This window comes from Watersipora subatra, chromosome 8 (assembly GCF_963576615.1).
Source record: "Watersipora subatra chromosome 8, tzWatSuba1.1, whole genome shotgun sequence".
Classification (NCBI taxonomy): Eukaryota; Metazoa; Bryozoa; class Gymnolaemata; order Cheilostomatida; family Watersiporidae; genus Watersipora; species Watersipora subatra.
The window spans coordinates 28,634,433-28,653,987 of record NC_088715.1 but is presented as its reverse complement, the minus strand read 5'-3'; the positions used below and the strand labels follow the sequence as shown (position 1 = coordinate 28,653,987).

The 19,555-nt window shown below is 37.2% G+C and overlaps 2 protein-coding genes across 2 annotated transcripts in view; one reads left to right on the top strand and one right to left on the bottom strand.

Annotated features, from left to right (window-relative positions):
- LOC137402424 (signal peptidase complex subunit 3-like) overlaps positions 1–19,555 on the top strand; it is a 67,975-nt gene that overhangs the window by 39,551 nt on the left and 8,869 nt on the right. The window lies entirely within an intron of this gene.
- On the bottom strand, positions 14,420–18,343 carry LOC137402100 (uncharacterized). Its single transcript, XM_068088570.1, has 4 exons — positions 17,318–18,343; positions 16,842–16,903; positions 15,568–15,848; positions 14,420–14,778 (listed from the first exon to the last, which is right to left on the bottom strand). Exons 1-4 carry the CDS (start codon positions 18,341–18,343, stop codon positions 14,420–14,422), a joined length of 1,728 nt encoding a protein of 575 aa, XP_067944671.1.

Sequence of the window (19,555 nt, the reverse complement as noted above, 5' to 3'; positions counted from 1 at the left end):
AAGAAAACATTAAACCTAGAAAAAGTAATTCAAAGTGGTCTAAAAACATGCGAGTTATAAAGCAAGCTGACTTATTTTTAATAATCCTAGCTTAGACAACTGAAAAAATTATTTCTGTAAGAAATGACATCTTGAAGCATATTTGTTAAAAAAATTATTTGCTTGCAAAATCTGTTGGTCTAAACTTTTCTTGATTTTGCTGGACTTGCTGGACGTACTATTTTAGTGTTAACCCTTTGGCAGAGAAACGACTAAAATGTCATTTACCGGTTGCGTGAAGAAACAAAATTTATGTCGCTTTCGGTAGACGTTTATAAAACTGTCGCCTAGTAACGTTAAACAAAGGATATGAACACTAGTAAGTTTTAAATATCATCAACAATATATCGGTTGATGATTTACAATATGAAATGATTATCTGAGAGGCTTTGATTTGTGCTAAAAACTAAACAAATTGCCTCTCCTTGAAAAAGAATAAAATTTGGAAAAAACAGTCAACATCAGCTCGACTTTCAAAACGGTAAAATAAAAGATTATTTGATCCTGCGATCATTAGTGACTTTTTGCTTGATCAGAATCAAAATAATTCAAATAATAGAAGTGATGTAAACTTTTTGGATTTTTAATAAACTTGGAAAATATAGGGAAAACGATCGTTGTGGTGTCAAATGCCTTCCAACGCTAAGTCGGTTAATATGCATCTGCAATGTGAGATTTCAAAATTTGATCACTGGCCATTTAAGAAGAACTAAATAGTTTTAGTGTAATCAGTATTAATAATACAAATAAAATCCACATTGATCGAAAAGTGTGCGTGAGGATCTTGTCTGTTTATATTTGCCTCCAGTGTCACCTGCCTACAATAAATGATTTTAGTTTACATAAAACCTGTTGTTATTCAATAAAAGCACTGATTCAACTTATGCTACTTCTATTTCAGCTCATCAAAAATTGGTAAACTTGCAATGAATCTATGTACTTATTTTATATATTTAGCTCTTCGTCTTAAGCTTTCTTAAATTGCAATTGAGGTCCGTAAAAGTCGACGATAATTTTTTGCGATAGATGTAAGAAATAGAGTAGTAGTCATACCACAAGTTCATGATTTTTGAACAATTTATTACTTCATTCTTTAATAAGTTGAAAATGCTAAGACAGATTAAAAAAATTATTGATCTTGTTGGAAGAGAGGAAATTTGAATTGCCATTTGATGTTATAAAAAATTGCTAAAACATTTGATGACCAGGATTCACAAGAGCACTTTTAATTGTATCATAGTTTGGAAAACATAATATTATTACAGGAGCAGACAACTCAAGAATTTAAGTGAGCAAGGGTGTTGCCTAAAATGGTTAATACAAATGGTTGTTTAGTTATAGCTAAAAGGCCAGTGTGCCTGGTAGTGGTAGCATCATTACCATATCAATCTATATAGAACAACGTAATACACTTTTTATTAGAATACAACATATTTTGTTATACAAATCGCTATTCTCATAAATGTAATGGCTTTTGTTAAAGACCTAACTTTTACCAATGAATGTGTGTGCCCTCAGGTTAGAATGGCCCCTATTTTTGAACCACACCGCCTATGAGATTTTTATAAACATATCAATCAACAGAACTTATTACATATAATGATGCAAAGAAAAAGCTAAAAGTGTGTTGCAGTGTGAGCTCGGTCGTGTTCGCAGCCTTTTCCGCTAATAACATAGGAAGCAATCAGTAATCCATTTTCAAAAGTCTATTGATTGCCCATTTCTGAAACCTTGGTAACTTTAAAGGTCTGACTTGGCTGGTTAAGTAACCAGCCGTGTCAGACCTTTAAAGTTACCAAGGTTTTTTTACTACACTTGTAGTAAAAAACGAAATTGCGAGAACAAAAATATGTGCTCCCAAAAAACGGAAAATCTCAGGTCGGTGAGGGTTGTTAACATGTTTTCTATTGGTTCAATGCAGGCAGATGATTCTTTTCTTTCAAATAGGTACACGTATGACAGGCTAATTAATCAGCTACTCAATAAAAATGTGTTTTGTACAAACATACTTGTAAGAGCCATAGAACATTGATCTTGGCTATACGCGTATGTTGTGCCGAGCTGCACTGCCTGTTGTATGTAAATGTTGTTTCAGCCTGTTGCAAGTAAATATTGTTTCTTTTTTAGGTCAGCTGTCTCAATGAAGTTCTGCTTGGCTTTTAAATTGGCATCCCACTGTGTGGTCGTGTTTCAGTCAGTGTTTTTCACCTCCGTGTTTCAGGTCGCAAGCAGAATTTCGCGATAGTAAAAGTACTTAGATGATACACCCTAAGATGCATTCAAAACAGTATTGTACGATAGCTTAGTGCTATAGACTACAACCCTATTCTGGTGTTTCAAACTATTGCCAGTTAGGAGTGTGGTAAGTAGCAGCTAAAGCTAAATGTCTTTATTATATAAAATACCTAAATACTGGCAAGGCAGAAGCGCATGGAAAACATGTAACTATAGAAACTGTTCATAGCAAGATATCCCTTTTGCTGCCATTTGCGCATTTATGCAAAGTGTATGGCCAACTGTCATATGCACACTATAGCAAATTTTCAAGCAGTCGCATAGTAACTTAATTTTATTACTTGTTGATAACATAACCAATGACCTTTAGTACTTTTATAGTATTGACAGTGTTGTCTAAATATTTTTCTATGAAAGTTGCATAAATTCGCAAGTCTGTTTTAAGTCTTTGTTTGGAAAATTTCAACTCGGAAACGCTCATCTTTTTTTCAACATTTGAACTATTTAGCGTTATTATGGCCTTCGCAAGTTCCTCGCGGCTTAAAAAACAAAGAGTTACATATGTTGATGAAATTGCAGCCAATTCAAAATCTGGCTTAGTAATTAGAAAGATAATGAAAGACGCAGCACTAACTCTGACGGTAATCTGCTAAGTTCTGACGGAAATAATAGTTTTGTAAGTGTAAGTAAAATTGGAGATGATCATTTTAGTTTCATTGCGATCACAGCTTTACATAGGTTTAGTAATGCACAAAGCATAAACATGTCGATTTGGTGCATAGCTCTGGTAACACGTTTGCAAAATAAAATGTTACAAAAATGTTTTAGAGTTTGAAGTTTAAAAAACCCGTGAACATACCATGAAGTAAAATCACGATCTTTCAGTAAAATGACTGACAGTAAGCCGATGCTTAATTGGTACATGGATGGCAGCAATAGGCATATCTAAACACACCAACCTTAGAGTGTTAAAGGCCAACTGAATAATAAGGGATTTTTATACAATTAAATAGTCAATCTGTGCATGAAAAAACATTGACTGTTAGACAGTTAATAATTTTATTCAGCTCAAGAGTTGGACTAAACTTGGTTTGTACTAAAAATACCATGGCAGTCTAGAGTGCGGTAAAATATTGTCAGTTGCAATAATTAAACATTCAATTATTGCAAACTATTGCAAGAAGGTCAATTAGCACAATTGTTATTGTGTCAGTCTAACGCGTTGAATCTTGCAAGTTTAAATCCTATGTGACACAATTTTTTTTTTCTGATTTCCAACTGTGGCTTTAGATGGACATATACTGTTCTCATAATAGTACAGGCTGAATGTGTACAATGTTGTTGATTTTTGTGCGTTTTGCTTAGAAGGGAAAGGAACAGTACCGCTGTAATTGTTGGTTTGTAAAATAGAGCTTTTCTTAATCCAACTATTTATTACATATTATATTTCAATGATACCATTCTTAACTAAGATTTGAACAAAGAAGCATTAGCTTGAAATAAATCACTGATGATAATCATTGTTTTTAATTTTACTGAGCGAAATGATTTGTGTTAACCACAACATTAAAACAAACTTTTTCAAAGAAAAGCTTATTGATTAAAGTTTTATTGTTAGGTGGAACATCAGCATACTTAGAATTGCAATATCTTTAGGAGAAATGTAATTATGCAGTTTCAGTAGGAAGACATCTTCTGTGCCACACCTACATGTAGTAGTGCTGCCAAAGTAACCCGCTGCAAGAGCTTCCTTTTAAAGTTCAGGTCCATTTCCTAAGTATTTTGAAACAACGTGATGGAACACACTTTTTAGTAATTAATGTTAGAAAACCTCCTTGATATTTTGGGAAAGTCTGTAAAATGGGTAGGGTTCAAAATTCTCCTAATTTTCAACTATACAACTTACTAAATGGTTTCTTTGCAGGAAGAGCAGCAACTCTACCCGTTGAAGCATAGTGGTCTAGAATGCCTGACCTTCAAACGACAGGTTGTTGTTCAATTTCCAAAAAGGTCTCCAGTGACAGGAAAGACATCCAAGCTTGAAGTTCTTTCTGCAACTGGGCGTGTCTGCAATAAGCAAAGTTCCCTTGCCAATTACTTTAGAGATGTCTTGCTAGAATATTATTGTAAAAAATTGTGCCTAGCCGTTGGTTACACTAACCATAACATATTGCACTATACTCAACATGCAAGGGACTGCTCACACAAATCGCAGGACAATTATTGTAGCAGCAGTGTTTTGAAGCTCTAAAACTTTATTTGACAGAAATAAATCAGATAATCCATTTTTGTTGACAAAAGGTTTGATGCTATGCTTTGTAAATCATTCAATTTTCAATATTTTGGTATTGCAACAACTGTTCGGGCTGCTTTTGATGGTTGGTTCCATTTTCACAAAAGACCTTTAGGTTCATACAAACTCATTGTTTGTAATAATATTGTCTTTGTCATTGTTGCACTCAATTAAACTATTTGTTTGACACGCCTATATTAAGCTTATAACATCTCTAAACTCTACTCCCTAAAGGGGCCGCTTATGAATTCATTTTTTTCTTTTGACTAAGAATGATATTTTGAAATGAAAGTGTTGACCAATGTTGATAAATGCGAGATGAATATCTATGTAATCTTCACAGTGTGTTCAAATTTACTCCTTGGTTTCATCGAAGGCTCCTATCGTAAATTTTTTTATAATTCAAAGGCCACCACATGCTATCTTTTTCAGTTTTGTCTGCTAGTAGCAATGATTGGATTTGATGAACATGTTTTAGTAACAAAAGTGGTCACAGTTCATGTTTGAAATTTATGTTTTGAACATTTTAGCTCTGTGACTGTAACGGGCATATTTGCAGCATGCTTGAATATATGCGATGCTTTAATATATGATCACAAAGTGTATTTGTTTCTATGTGAAAACTATGATGATCTCGATACCAATCCGATCATTATTGCAACTTGTTTAAAACTAACAAAATGCTAGTTCTTGTGTTGCTTAACACGAACAAGCTATAAAGGGTGAAACAAAATTTTCATGTGGATAAACAATATGACAAACATTTGATCAAAGCACAAAAATATTTGCCAATAAGTCTTTTTTTTGGCATTAGTTGACCAAAGTCCTGAAAACCGAATTAGTTGGCTTTTGCAACCTATTATTAAAACATTTTATCTAATAATCAAGGTTCATTGCAACTAAAATCCTTAAAATTAAATATCATGTGGAATTTAGCTAAATTCATATAAAAAGAAGTAATGTAGACCTTGACACTAAGACTATCTAATGCTAGACATAAAAAACCTAATAGGAGTCCATGAAATTAAAGAGAAGATAATTGCTTGTGCAAAAGAGAAAACAACTCCAAATTTTGTATAAAAAAATTCATTTTATGCGCTAATGGGAGGCCCTCCAATTCATACTACAGAGCCTCCCAACCTGCAAAATTTTCCAAAATGTTGCATTCTCCGGCAAAATTTTTGCAAAATGCAAAATAGATACGTATGCGATCAGCATGACGAGTAGAGTTGTTTTAGCATGTTTTTAGCGAAGCCTCCTATCAGAAGCCTCCTATTATCCAAAAGCCCTATATCGTGGATATATTTTCCAAAGTGGCCTCCTATTCACTACAATTTGACTATATATATATATATATATATATATATATATATATATATATATATATATATATATATATATATATATATATATGTATATATATATAGTTCGAATAGTTCGAATCGGATAGTTCGAATTATTCGAATCATGCTAATTATGCGAGTCATGGAAACATAGTGATTAGTTACAAAGATACCAACAGAATAGGTATAGCGCTGCAACTTGAAAGCAATAGCCAATATCAACTATCACAATGATAACAACTACCGTAAGTCCTCATGCTCAAGCCGCGCGGCTTGTGCTCGCAAACAAATGACTCACGAAGGAAAAAGTAATCCACCAACAATGTGCCTGCGGTATCTAGCCGCCCTTACCAACAACCTGCATATATGCCCACAGACGACTGAGGTTTTGTCGTCCCTGAGCCCTTTAGGAGCGAGAGTGTCGAGACGGGTTTTGCTATACCTCGATATTGCACATATAATTATTCGATGCAATTTAATAGCTATCAACATTTGTGTGGATTTTCATCTCGGAACATCATGGCAGTCAGATACCCGCAAACATAAAAAACAATTGCGAATCATAGAAAAATACCGCTACTTTCTGATAATATCTACCAAAACGTTGTGCATTTTTAATTAGTCATACATACTTATAAAACCAGCTAAATCTCTGGTATTATAACAAGCCGAGGCTCTAAACGCTGAATATGCGCCTTATATCACAAACCAAGTTCCATTGTCTCACAGCACTTACAAGAAACACGTGTACACTCACCTACGATACTACGATACCTACGATACAATGGTACACTCACTGTACCATTGTGTTTACACTTACCAAGGGAAGAAGCTCCGAGAAAAGATTGCAACCGAAGAAAGCTCTCAGCTGTATGCTTGCTGTGATTACACAGATGGAAAGTTCTAGATGCAGAAGACACTTGGCTGAGGCTACGCCTATCTTTGTACATGTACTAGAGTGCTAGCACCATCTGTACAACTAATGACTGAATCAGTTGAGGTACAACATGACCATGTTTACCCAAGCGCATCGACAGCCGCCGAAGCCACCGAATTGGACAGTTTTCAATGCGCGCAAATTTTAGCCAAAGCAACCAATGTTTACAATGAAAGTTTCCATACAGCAATGGAGTAGCAACCCACCCCATATAGGCTGCAATACCATCATGGAGACAGCTTTGTTGCTCTCATTCTATCACGATTCATTGTCACTGTTTAGAAGGAACAACTCGTGCATTGTGCCACTGAGATGGCCTTAGCGACCAACGGCTTACCACTTCTGCAGAAGTTCTCCGTCATAGTCGGAATACATAATTAGCAGAGTATTCTGTGGTATCCTAGATTGATGCAATAGTCGCAAAAACTGTTGATAAACTAGAGCCGTGTTCATAGCGAATAACGCAATAAGAAGTAGCAGTTTTTTTCTTCTGATCATCGATGGTTGGTTTTGTCCTTGACTTCTCAAAGATACAACCTTAACCTAAGGTTTCGCACAACCATCGCACTATTATAGCGTCCAATGGAAGCACAATTTGTTTTTCATCACAACGTAGCTCTTTGGTGCTGTGGCACCGAGGCGAGGTGTCACTACACCATCATTGTAGAAGCTTACTAATAATTATGCAGTTATGTTAGTCCATAATGACTAATCCAAGCTTGACAAGTAACATCAGGCTATCCACTTTCTGTTTTGAGACAGTAGGATTCTATTAGCTGTGTTATGATACACAACTGATTTGATCATTTGTAAGAGTACAATAAAGTCAATATTGTATATTCAGATATTACATCGTATAATCTAGTAGAAGGCAACCTTTCACTTGTTCAAACCTAATGAACTATGATGAAAGGCTGTGAGATTTTACATTTTAGTTACTTCAGCTACTTACGGTTCAGATAGTTGATGATAAACGCTGAAAGCGCAATGCCGACATTTGGCGATATAGTGTGAATCAGCCTTAGGACTTGAAAAATTGTATAGTGCGAAGCAGCCTTAACCACATGTTTCATGGTTAAACACTGGTGATTCACCTAGTTAGCCATCATCTATGAGGGTCTGGGTGGCGAGAAGACATCTTGACAGGACAAGTAGAATATTCGTTTCTAAGCAGTGGCGGATCTAGGAAAAAAGTGTATGCTGTGCGAGATTACCACTGGGGCCTCGCAGCCAATACGGGAACCCGGCTTTACACATGCCAAATTGCGTAGACCGACAGAAATCCAGATTATGGGGATTTGCTAAAGGAAAGACTGAAGCAAACACCCCCATTTACGCATGTGGAGATGAATGTTTTCGGTCCATACTGAGGGAAGGACAGGCCGCAACGGTAAAGCGCTATGGTATCATATTCACTTGCCTCTGTAGTAGGGCTGTACATATAGAGATGTTGGATGAGTTGTCAGCGGATAGCTTTATCAACGTTCTCCGCAGCTTTGCAGCTATGAGGAGTCATGTGACGTGTGATACAGATTTTTCTTCAGTTGAATATTGGCACCTGAGCTATCAATGTTTTTACAGTCAAAAGCATGTAACCTTTGCGCCTTGGTTCCTCAATATCATTCACCATCATTCACATCAAATAAACAGGTTTGCATCTTCCCTACACAAACAATGTTGTATCACGAGGAATATACTTGGTCCCTGCTAACGAGATCTCTCAGACTCAGTTATTATATACCATCTTGCACCCAAATCAAGACAAAATCTATCGTAATTCATATTCTGCTATTGAAAGGTGCACTCGATTGAGTTTGCTGACCAGATATTTGAAAGCGCTCTACAGTCCTACATGTACATGTATCAGATTTAAGTATGTGTTAGTAAGCTAAGTTTATTTGAGTAAAATTCAACTTTTATGTTATACGTCTGCCTCTAAGGTAATAGCTCCATACAGTACTGCAAATGTACAGTGATTCATGCACATGTACAGTGATACATGTACAGTGATACATGTACATGTATCACTGTACATGTACATGTGTTACTTTCACACCCTTTGTATTAGTATAGGGTATACAAAGACAAGTACATGTATCACTGTACGTATACTCGATGGCAACCTGCAAGCATTCTACATATTCTACCATTCCTTATTTTTATGACTGGTAGGCACTCTTCCCTCTATCAGCAACAGTAAATCTCAGCTATAATTCATCTCTTAGAGATGCGGCTATCATGACATAAGCATAACTGCCCTGTGTTTATATTTAATCGATATCGAATGAATGAGCTATTATGTCCACAACAATGGAAGTAACTTAAGTCATGGTAGCTACATGTAATTAGCTATTTGGCTTAGTCTGAAATATCTGACCCTGCTCTGCTCTCAAGATACCAAAAAGCTGATTGAGGTTTTCGTGATGTAATCGAATGAACTCAACTATACATGCAAATGAATTTATAGTATTTTTCAAATCAACTCAACAAAAAATGCTACAATCATGTAATCACAGTCTAAGTAAAATAAAGAAATCCGGAGTCCTGCTATTGATTAGACTAATAATTGAAACATTTTAGCTATTAGTAGCATAACTTGACAACCTTAGAGACAAATAATACAATATTTTTACTCCTTGGTCTATGGTAGATTATATTTATCATTGATTGAATAACATGGAACCAATTGAAACCATTATGAATGATAATAATACTTGGTCTATGGTGGATTATAATTACTATTTATTGAATAACATGAAAACAATTAAAACCATCATGAATGATAATAATACTCATAAGTAGTAGAGTGTGTTACATATGTTTAACGTGATCCTCCTCAGGTTAGACTGTGATAAAAAACTAGAATTTATTGACTCTTCAGAACATACGATCTTAGCAAGTACTTATTGTAGAATGTCATATTCAGCTACTAGAGGTGGGAGCTATGAGGTTCTGGTATCTAATATACAGCAGATATTGTAGACTGTCGTATTTCCTGATGTCTTTGATATTTTTGGCTAGTGGCTCGTAGCATGATAGTAGAATATTTATATATATCTCACGCCTAAAAATTCTTCTCATTTGAGAATGATTGTTTGCGTATATTGTTGGGTATTGACAAAAGTTTATATAAAGGGTTATTAGTCAGGCAGATACAGAGTATAAAACAGCTCAGCTCTAGTAATGTAGGTCTAAGTCCATTATTTGTGAGAACCTTTCACTGTGTTCCTGTGATCAAAATGAATAACAAAATAATAAGCCAGAAAGAGGTAAATTGGAATAGCTGTTTATTAGTAAGTACAGTCATTTTATACTGAGGAGCGGCACTCCCATGCTTTTATAATATAGAGTTCCTACATGTGCTAACAGCTGCCATAGTTGTGTGTGGTATTATGAGCATATATTGGTGATAGAATGACATCTTGGCTACTAGAGCTAGGGGATGAGCTGTGGTACTTCTTACATACAGCAAACCTTGTACTAGTTCATAGTCTGTCTGGTTTTCTGGTGGCTGTTGTTGGTCGCGTCCTGTAGATTTCTTATATTACCTTGTCAGTAACTCTAGCAGCCTTACAAGCTCTGCTGTGAGACATTTAATCGCCAGCAGAGCCTTACCAGGTGCTTTAGTTCATATTCTGTCTGGTCGTCTGCTAGGTGCTGTTGGTTAGCATCCTGAAACACCATACTAACACAACAGACAACGATTGCTCACAAATGTGATAATATGGATTTTCCTCAATTTGAGTTTTTCCTCAACCTGAGATATCGATGTTTGCGCAGTCAAAAGCAGGTTCCCATTGCATGGTGTTATGCATAACAACATGGCATGGTGTTATGTGGCAGTAGGTTAAACACAAATGATGAGTAACTTAACAAGGCAACCATACTTTTGTTATATTATACTGATTAGACCACTACTATTAGTAAACAAGAAACCATGTTTATTAATACATTAGTTGTTAGTTAACATCCAGCAAACAATAATTTTCTGTTCAATTTGTCATTGTATTTATTATTACAAGAAATTGTTATTTTGTTAACAATTATAGCAGGCATGGTGTTATTTGGCAGTAGGTTAAACACAAATGATGAGTAACTTAACAAGGCAGCCAAATTTGTGTTATATTATACTGATTAGTCCATTATTATTAATAAACAAGGAGCCATGTTATTCCTACATTAGCTGTTGGTTAACATCCAGCAAACAATTATTATGTTTATTTTGTTATTGTGCCTATTATTACTATGAATTATTATTTGTTAGAAATAAGTTTTGACATTAGTGTTAAAGTGTGTTATTTAAAATTTTACGATTTCAGTTCACTTTTTCTGACATTTGAAAGTTGATGAGTCAGTCGATAACGTAACTCCCAGCTTGACATGAAAACTGAGGTGTTGTTTACTTATCACAACTTATCATCCATGCAGAGTCTTTGCATGAGTAACCCTCAAGCTATGAACTTGGCTAACCCTCAAGACTGAGAAATCTTTTACACGGATGTACATGTAGACATGTTCCAGGTACAATGATAGCTTACTAGTTTTCATGTACTTTGCAAAGGATGATAATTTATAAGGCTCGAAGCCAAAAGTTTCATACAGACCTTCTGTAAGCCAACTTAGTTGTCATGTCTAATATTCTTAAATCATATTCTGACAAGGTTGCAGTTAACTATGAAAATACAGAGAGAAATTATAGATAGTACATGTAGACAGATGACCATCTGTCTACTATCTATACATTCCATTATATATATTCCAGTACAAAGTATTCTAATTTTTTGTAGACAAATTTAATTTAATATACAAGCTCTGCTATAAAACACTATATATATACAGGAGAGCTAGTACCAGATGCTGTAGTTCATATTCTGTCTGATCATTGGCTGGACGCTGTTGGTTAGGATCCTGTAGAATGATTATATTCCCTTGTTAGTAGAACTAGTTGCCCTACAAGCTCCGCTATGAGACATTAATACTAAGCAGAGCCAGCACTATATGCTGTAGTTTATGTGCTGTCTTGTCGTATGTTGGGTGGTGTTGGTTAGGATCCTTTCTATTATCTTTACTGTACCAACAGACAATTGTTACTTTGGAATGTGATAATATTGATTTTCCTTCTTGAGCAGCTTGAGTGAGCGTAACTTTAAAAAGAAAAGGAAGCCTATTGTGAAGTAGCTGTTCTTGACAATCAGCTTATCACAGTTTTGTTGACCCATCAATTAATTCCATAATCTTATAGACTAACAAAATAAACCCTTCCAGTGCTCGAAAGAGATAGTTCTATAGACTCAATCTCACAAATTTGCATATTACATGTATAATTAATCATTTAGTGGGTTCCTAATAGTGTAACTAGAGTAGTAAATGGTCTGTCTGCAGGCATGGTGTTATATGGAAATAGGTGGGAGTGGGACACAAATGTTGAGTAACTTAACAAGGCAGCCATACTTTTGTTACGATGCGTTTACACTGGCCGATTTTGTCACCGATTTTGTCGAGCACCGACAAATTTGATGAGTCGGTGTCGGTAGGTGTGAACAGAGAGATCGGTGTCGGCACCGATATAAAAAGCGGTGTCGGTGCAACCCAGCAGAGCCCAGTTGCGCCGACAAATCGGACGCTCATCAGCCAATCAGAAGCTAGGAGCCTCTGGTTAAATAAGCCTAGGCTTTAATGACAGTGCTAAGTTTATGAAACGAAAGGGCTAGGTTTAATGAAAGGCTAGAAGACTGTCATTAAACTTTCCCTCGTTCTCTTTTTAATAGTGAACCAGCATGGCTAGCAACGATGTGAACGCGAGAGTACCAAAAAATCAAGTTAGTTCTTTAATTTAAATTAATTAAAAGTGAATAGCCAGTTGTACGACTACTACTAGTACTACTACTAGTACTACTACCAGTACTACTACTAGTACTACTGTAAAGGAATTTGCCGGCCCTTACTTGGTACGATCTAGATTATGTCATACAGAAATAAATTGCGTGTGATTTCATTCAATGTTTTATTAGCGAAGGAAATTCACTAGCCGAGGAGCGTACGGCCATTTGCTCTGTCTACTAAGTGAGCGTTGCTCCCTTATATACAATAAAATTGCCCGTTTCGGCTAACGGGACCGAGTGAGAACACCGGCTAACAATGTTTGAATGGCCAATAATTAGGCCCGCTAGTGCCGGTGTAGGCACCGACACATGAAATGTCCGAGTCGGGGTATTGGCACCTAATCGGAGTCGGTGTCGGCCAGTGTAAACGCACCTTTGTATACTGATTAGTCCATTACTATTAATAAACAAGGAATCATGTTATTCTTACATTAGTTGTTGGTTAACATCCAGCAAACAATTATTTTCTGTTCAATTTGTTATTGTATTTATTATTACAAAAAATTATTATTTTGTTAACAATTATTCATTATTTAATTTGTTATTGTTCTTATTATTAGGTAAGAGACAAATTGTGAGTAACTTAATTACTATTCAGACCGTCTGTAAATCAACTCAATTGCCATGTCTAATATTTCGGTTATACCTCGACATGCGAGATTAATGTAATCTAGGACTGAGGTCATATATATCAATTTGCTCGCGTGTCAATTTGCTCGCATCTCAAAGCACTATTTTCTATATAAAATAACTACATACAAATTTAACTTTTGTGACTCTACATAGTAGAAACTTTGAATTAAACTTCAATAAATTTAGCTTACTGAACACATACTTGAAGCTGTTTCAATTTATTACTAAACTTATGTTAATTATATCCTCATACTCTTTAGTATCTGTTTCTAGGTAAACGGTTTTTGCCTCGCATTCACTATAACTTTTAGCCAATCTTTTATCAACTTCTTTCAAACTGATTTGAAGCGGCCTCTTACATACTTGGCCATACAGTGTAGTGACTATTGAGAACCGGCTTGTACGCTCGTATCTCAAAGATTACTCGTATCTCTAGGAAGAAACTTGCTAGAAAGTCAGTGTTGTACTTAACTAGCATTGGTTAATACTTCAGCCTTGATGTATTGGTGCTATGGTGCAGTGCAACTAACTATTATTGAGGCGAATCTCTTGCTCCGTTAGGTGCGTGTGTATAACTAACTTTATTACAACAAGACATCGGCATATAAAGTCTTACAATGATGATGATGACATGATGATGACATACAATCAAAACATACAGGCAGCCACAGTTGATGGAAATAACATTCAGTATCCGGTACAAGTTTAATGAGCTAAACAGCAAACACAACAACCCTTTCCTTCTTTAGATAAAAACACAATAATGATTTAATAAAAGAAAACAATATTTATGTTGCGTCTCTAGAAATATGAAGCATAATATGTAGGAGACACACAGAAGGTTAAAAAGCTCTAAAATGAAAAGCAGACTATAACATATATTACACCCAAATAAAACTTCATAGTAGAACTCAGACTATAGCTCACATATAGCACAAGCGAACTATAAGTGGAAAGCAAACTACAACATATAAACCTGTGTGATTATGATAGTGGAAATTTTTTTTCCTCTTTTTTTTTTTTTTTTTTTTTTTAGTGGATTAGCTGATGGCATGATCTAATGAACTCTGTAATCACCAAATCGTATGGGTGGACAACTTTGTCGAGAAGACTGCCGCTGGACCTGATCCCCCATGTGCAAACCCCCAGATTTGCCCCCCATGGCACGGGTACCCTCAGCTTCACCCTCGCTCTGTGCCGGCAAACGTTTGGCAAAAGAAATATTACGCCGTACCCTGCTACTACTTTCCTCATTTTCACAAATTATCTCAGAGCCCTCCATGCCTACTACTGTGTACGGTTTAGCCCCAAATGTAGTGTCAAGCTTGTTGGACTTAGTTTGTTGTAACAACACTTTGTCGCCCACTACAATGTCAGTATCTCTAGCCCTAACTCTCACATCTGCATGCACCTTCGCTTTTGTTTTAATCACTGCATCTCTATCTGCGGCAGTTTGTTGCAGTGATTCAGCACTAGTCTCAATATTTACACTAGGTAGCTTAGTTTTCATCTCTCTGCCAAACAAGAGAGTAAAAGGTGCTACACCTGTCGTACTGTGTGGTGTAGACCTATAGGCAACCAAAAATTTCCTAAGCTCCTTATGTAATGGCAAACCGTTATTGTACGCTATCCTCAATGATTTTAGCAATGTGCGATTCACTCTTTCTACACCTCCATTGGCCTGTGGCCAGAGAGGCGTGGTTGAAAACCACTTTACACAATTTTCTGTCAAGAAATCTTGAAACACTGTGGAAACAAATTGCGGACCATTGTCTGTTCTTAGAGCACTTGGAATGCCATATCTAGCAAATGTCACATCAAGAAAGTCCACAATTTTGTCAGCCGTAATTTGTTTCATAAACGCAGCTTCGAAAAATCTGCTATGATAATCTGCTACTACCAGAATATGTTGACCTGTAGGCAAAGGCCCAAGAATATCCATACTAAGGTAGTCCCAAGGCTTTTCCGGAAATTTAGTCATTGACAATGGTGCAGGTGGGTCAGGGGAGCTGACTTTTAAACAATCTACGCAAGACTTGCATACTTTTTCACAGTCACTATCTATCCTGGGCCACCAAACTTTAGATCTAATTCTCTGCTTTGTTTTGACTAGCCCTTGGTGACCTTCATGCGCCAAGTCAAGTGCACGACTTCTCAAGCTAATTGGCATTACGATTCTATCTCCCCTTAGCAATACCCCTTCGCATTCAGCAAGTTCAGTTCTGACAGCTGCGTATGCACCGCTACACCTAGTCAAATTATTAGCCTTTAATGAGTCAATAACATTAGTAATCTCTGAACATTCCAGTGATGCCTTCCTAATGTCATCCCAGGTCATTGCACTAGGCACGGCTGCCTTAGCCACACTTCTCACATGGGCCTCAGTTACACGCATAACTCTGTTTATCGGTGACAAGTTCTTAAAATTTGAACACAACCTAGACAATGGGTCAGCGATGTTGCACTTCCCAGACTTGTACAACACCCTAAACCTAAAGCATTGCAACCTTAGTGCCCACCTCTCTAGCCTTGGTGAAGGCTTAGAGTTCGCCCTATTAAGAATTGTCTCAAGAGGTTTGTGGTCTGTTACTAGCTCGAATTCATTGCCCAGTAAGTAAAGTCTAAAGTGCTCGCATGCAAATACTAAAGCGAGTGCCTCACGTTCTGTTTGGCTATACCTACGCTCTACTTCTGACAAGCTCCTATGCCCATAGGCCACTATTCTGTCCCCACTAGCATTTTTCTGCAGTAATACAGCACCTAAGCCATATGGGCTAGCATCTGCCACGACCACAATCTTAGCGCTTGGGTCAAAATGTGCAAGTGTCTCAGCCTTAGCCATGGAAGACTTTATCTTGTCAAAGGCCTGCTGCTGGTCGGCACCCCACTTAAATTTCACTTCCTTGTGTGTCACGCGTCTAATTGGCTCAGCAATTGTGGCTAGGTCAGGTACAAATTGACCTACAAAGTTCACCAGCCCCATAAAACTATGGCAATCTGAAGCATTTTCCGGCCTTGAAAACGTCAGTATAGACTCTACCTTTGCAGGATCAGCAGATATCCCATGTTCCGAAACTACATAGCCCAGAAACTTAATTGAATTCAAGCGGAATTGGCACTTTCTACTGTTTAGTGTTAAACCTAACTTCTGTAGCCTATTCAGCAGTGCTAACAAGCGCTTGTCATGTTCCTCTCGGCTTTCTGCATGCAAAATAATATCATCCGCCATGTTTTGAATACCTTCTAGCCCCGACAAAGCTGTTTGGATAGTATACTGAAATTGTTCAGGCGCACTGTTTAGACCCATAGTTAGTCTCTTGTACCTATACAAGCCGTAAGGTGTGATAAAAGTCGTTATATCTCTACAGCTTTCATCCAACTCAATTTGATGGAAACCTTGTTTTAAGTCAAGTTTTGAGAAAACTTTAGCCCCCTGCAAACCAACAAGCATTTCTTTAGTAGTGGGTATCGGGTGGCGCTCTCGAACTATTGCTTTGTTCACAAGTCGCATATCGACGGTTTGGCGGACCTCCCCCGAGTCCTGTAGGACACAAACAAGCGGGCTCACCCATGTGGTACCAACCCCAGAGACAGGCTCTACTACACCGTTGTCCACCAGTTCCTGGAGCTTTGCCTTAACTTTTTCTCTATAACCAAATGGCAATCTCCTAACAGGCTGCGCTACAGGGTTCACATCTCTATCAATGTGCAGTTTCAATTTCACGCCTTTCAACTTTCCCACTCCATTGAAAACTCTAGGAAACTGTTTCAAAATGTCATTTGTGCTGTCAGGCAAAATGCACCCAATGACTGCATCAGCTTTCAACGAAATAAGACCTAGTGCCTCAGCAGTCTCATAACTCATTAAACATCTAGCATCACCTTTGAACACATAAAAACTAGAAACAACAGATTTGTCACACACAGCAATGTTTGCTCTAAAAAAGCCTAAAACATTCAACTTAGTGTTTGTTCCATAGCCAAATAATTGCTTGTCTGCTGGCAGCAGTCTAACCTTCGTAGACAGTTTGTCATATACACTAAACGGAACTATGTTTTCACAAGCTCCTGTGTCTACGATGAATTGAACTACCTGACCTTCTAACTTCACAGTACATCTTGGAGTCTTTACCTGTTGTCGCTGCTTCACCGCGTATAGTCTACTCTCATCATCTGTCGATACATTGGAGTCCTCAACAGCTTCATCATTGTCCACATTACCTACTTGTCCGTTATTATCCTTGCAGAATTTAGAGTTGGCAAAGTGCCCAATTTTACCACATTTGTTACATTTCTTCCCTCTAGCTGGGCAGGATCTGTCATTGGCTACATGATTTAGCTTGCCACACCGAAAACATCTACGGCTTACCGACTTCTGCAATGCGGTACCTCCGGTGGAAGAAGTCTGCTGTGAGTGCTTAGACCTAACTGATTGCACAGCCGGTCCATTGGAGTTAGAGGATGCTGATAAGTTACTAAGTTTATTGTTGAGCTCTATTTCTTGAGCCCTAGCTACTATTCTATCAATGTCCTCACTGTGGGTAGATGGCATGTCGATCAGTTTGTCTCGTATTGAAGGGTCATTAATCCCACTGCGGAACTGCTCAACTAAATTTTCGTTCAATGTTGTGCCAAAGTCACAATACCTCGAAGCATTCTTTAAGTGCGCCACAAAGTCGCTAACAGACTCACCTTCCGCTCGTCTTACTTCACGGAACCTCGCTCGTTCTGTCATCCTGTTGTGAGTACTTTTAAAATGCCTTTTTAGAATATCGACAACTTCCTGGTATGTCATAGCTGACGGTAGTCCTGGAGTGGCATGGTCTCTAACTAAAGAATACTGTTTTTCGCTAAGACCTAGCAGCAGTGTGTGTACCTGAACCTCCGGCTTAACTTTCTGTACTAAGAAATAACTTTGTAGCCGCTCCAAGAACACATCCACTCCTCCTTCCGACAACGATGGTATAGATGCACCAGCCATAATAATTAATCCACAGCGGGTAACTGAATCCACACCCAGGTCCTCTACTGTTTATCCTCGTCGCCAATTGTTGTACTTAACTAGCATTGGTTAATACTTCAGCCTTGATGTATTGGTGCTATGGTGCAGTGCAACTAACTATTATTGAGGCGAATCTCTTGCTCCGTTAGGTGCGTGTGTATAACTAACTTTATTACAACAAGACATCGGCATATAAAGTCTTACAATGATGATGATGACATGATGATGACATACAATCAAAACATACAGGCAGCCACAGTTGATGGAAATAACATTCAGTATCCGGTACAAGTTTAATGAGCTAAACAGCAAACACAACAGTCAGCACGTATCTTAAGTTTCTCGTTTGTTGAGGCACTCGCATGTAGATGTATGACTGTAGTAGCATAACCTGACAACCTTAGAGACATATAATACAGTATTTCTACTCCTTTGTCTATAACAGATTCTGCATTCTTAACCATATAGTATAGTGGCCATTGAGAACCGGCTTGTACACTCGTATCTCAAAGATTACTCGTAACAATAGGAAGAAACTTGCTAGAAAGTCAGCACGTATCTCAAGTTTCTCGTTTGTTGGGGCACTCGTACGTAGATGTATGACTGTAGTAGCATAACCTGACAACCTTAGAGACAAATAATACAAGATTTCTCACCTTGGTCTATGGTAGATTATATTTATCCTTGATTGAATAACATGAAAACAATTGAAACCATTATGAATGATAATAATAACACTTATAAGTAGTAAAGTGTGTTAAATCTGTTAAACCTGATCCTCCTCATGTTAGATTGTGATAAAAACTAGACTCTATTGACTCTTCAGAACATATATTCATGGGAAGTACTTATTGTAGAATGTCCTATTCAGCTACTAGAGGTGAGAGCTATGAGCTTCTGACATCTGATGTACAGCAAATCTTGTAGACTCTGTCATATTTCCTGTTGTTTTTGATATTGGACTAGTGGCTAGTAGCATAGTAATGAAATATTGGCATATCTCATGCCTTCATTTGTATTATTCTAGAAAAGTTCAGTTTAGGAAGAGGTCAGCACCAGTGCAGTAGGAATCTATAAAATTTGTACACTCAGTTTTTTAATGAATAAGATATTAAGATTATCTCCTAATCGTCATATGAGCAACACATCATTAGCAATAATAGTTTGTACATTCTCCGCAGTGGTGTGGTG

Bases quoted from the DNA above. Each gene is read 5' to 3' on its own strand.
- LOC137402100 (XM_068088570.1), bottom strand. From the start codon at position 18,343: ATGGCTGGTGCATCTATACCATCGTTGTCGGAAGGAGGAGTGGATGTG. The intron at 16,904-17,317 runs GTTTTAGGCTTT...TGTGTCCTACAG, and splicing joins GAACAAACACTAAGTTGAAT to GACTCGGGGGAGGTCCGCCA. The intron at 14,779-15,567 runs GCGAAGGGGTAT...TTAAAACAAAAG, and splicing joins CAGAACTGAACTTGCTGAAT to CGAAGGTGCATGCAGATGTG.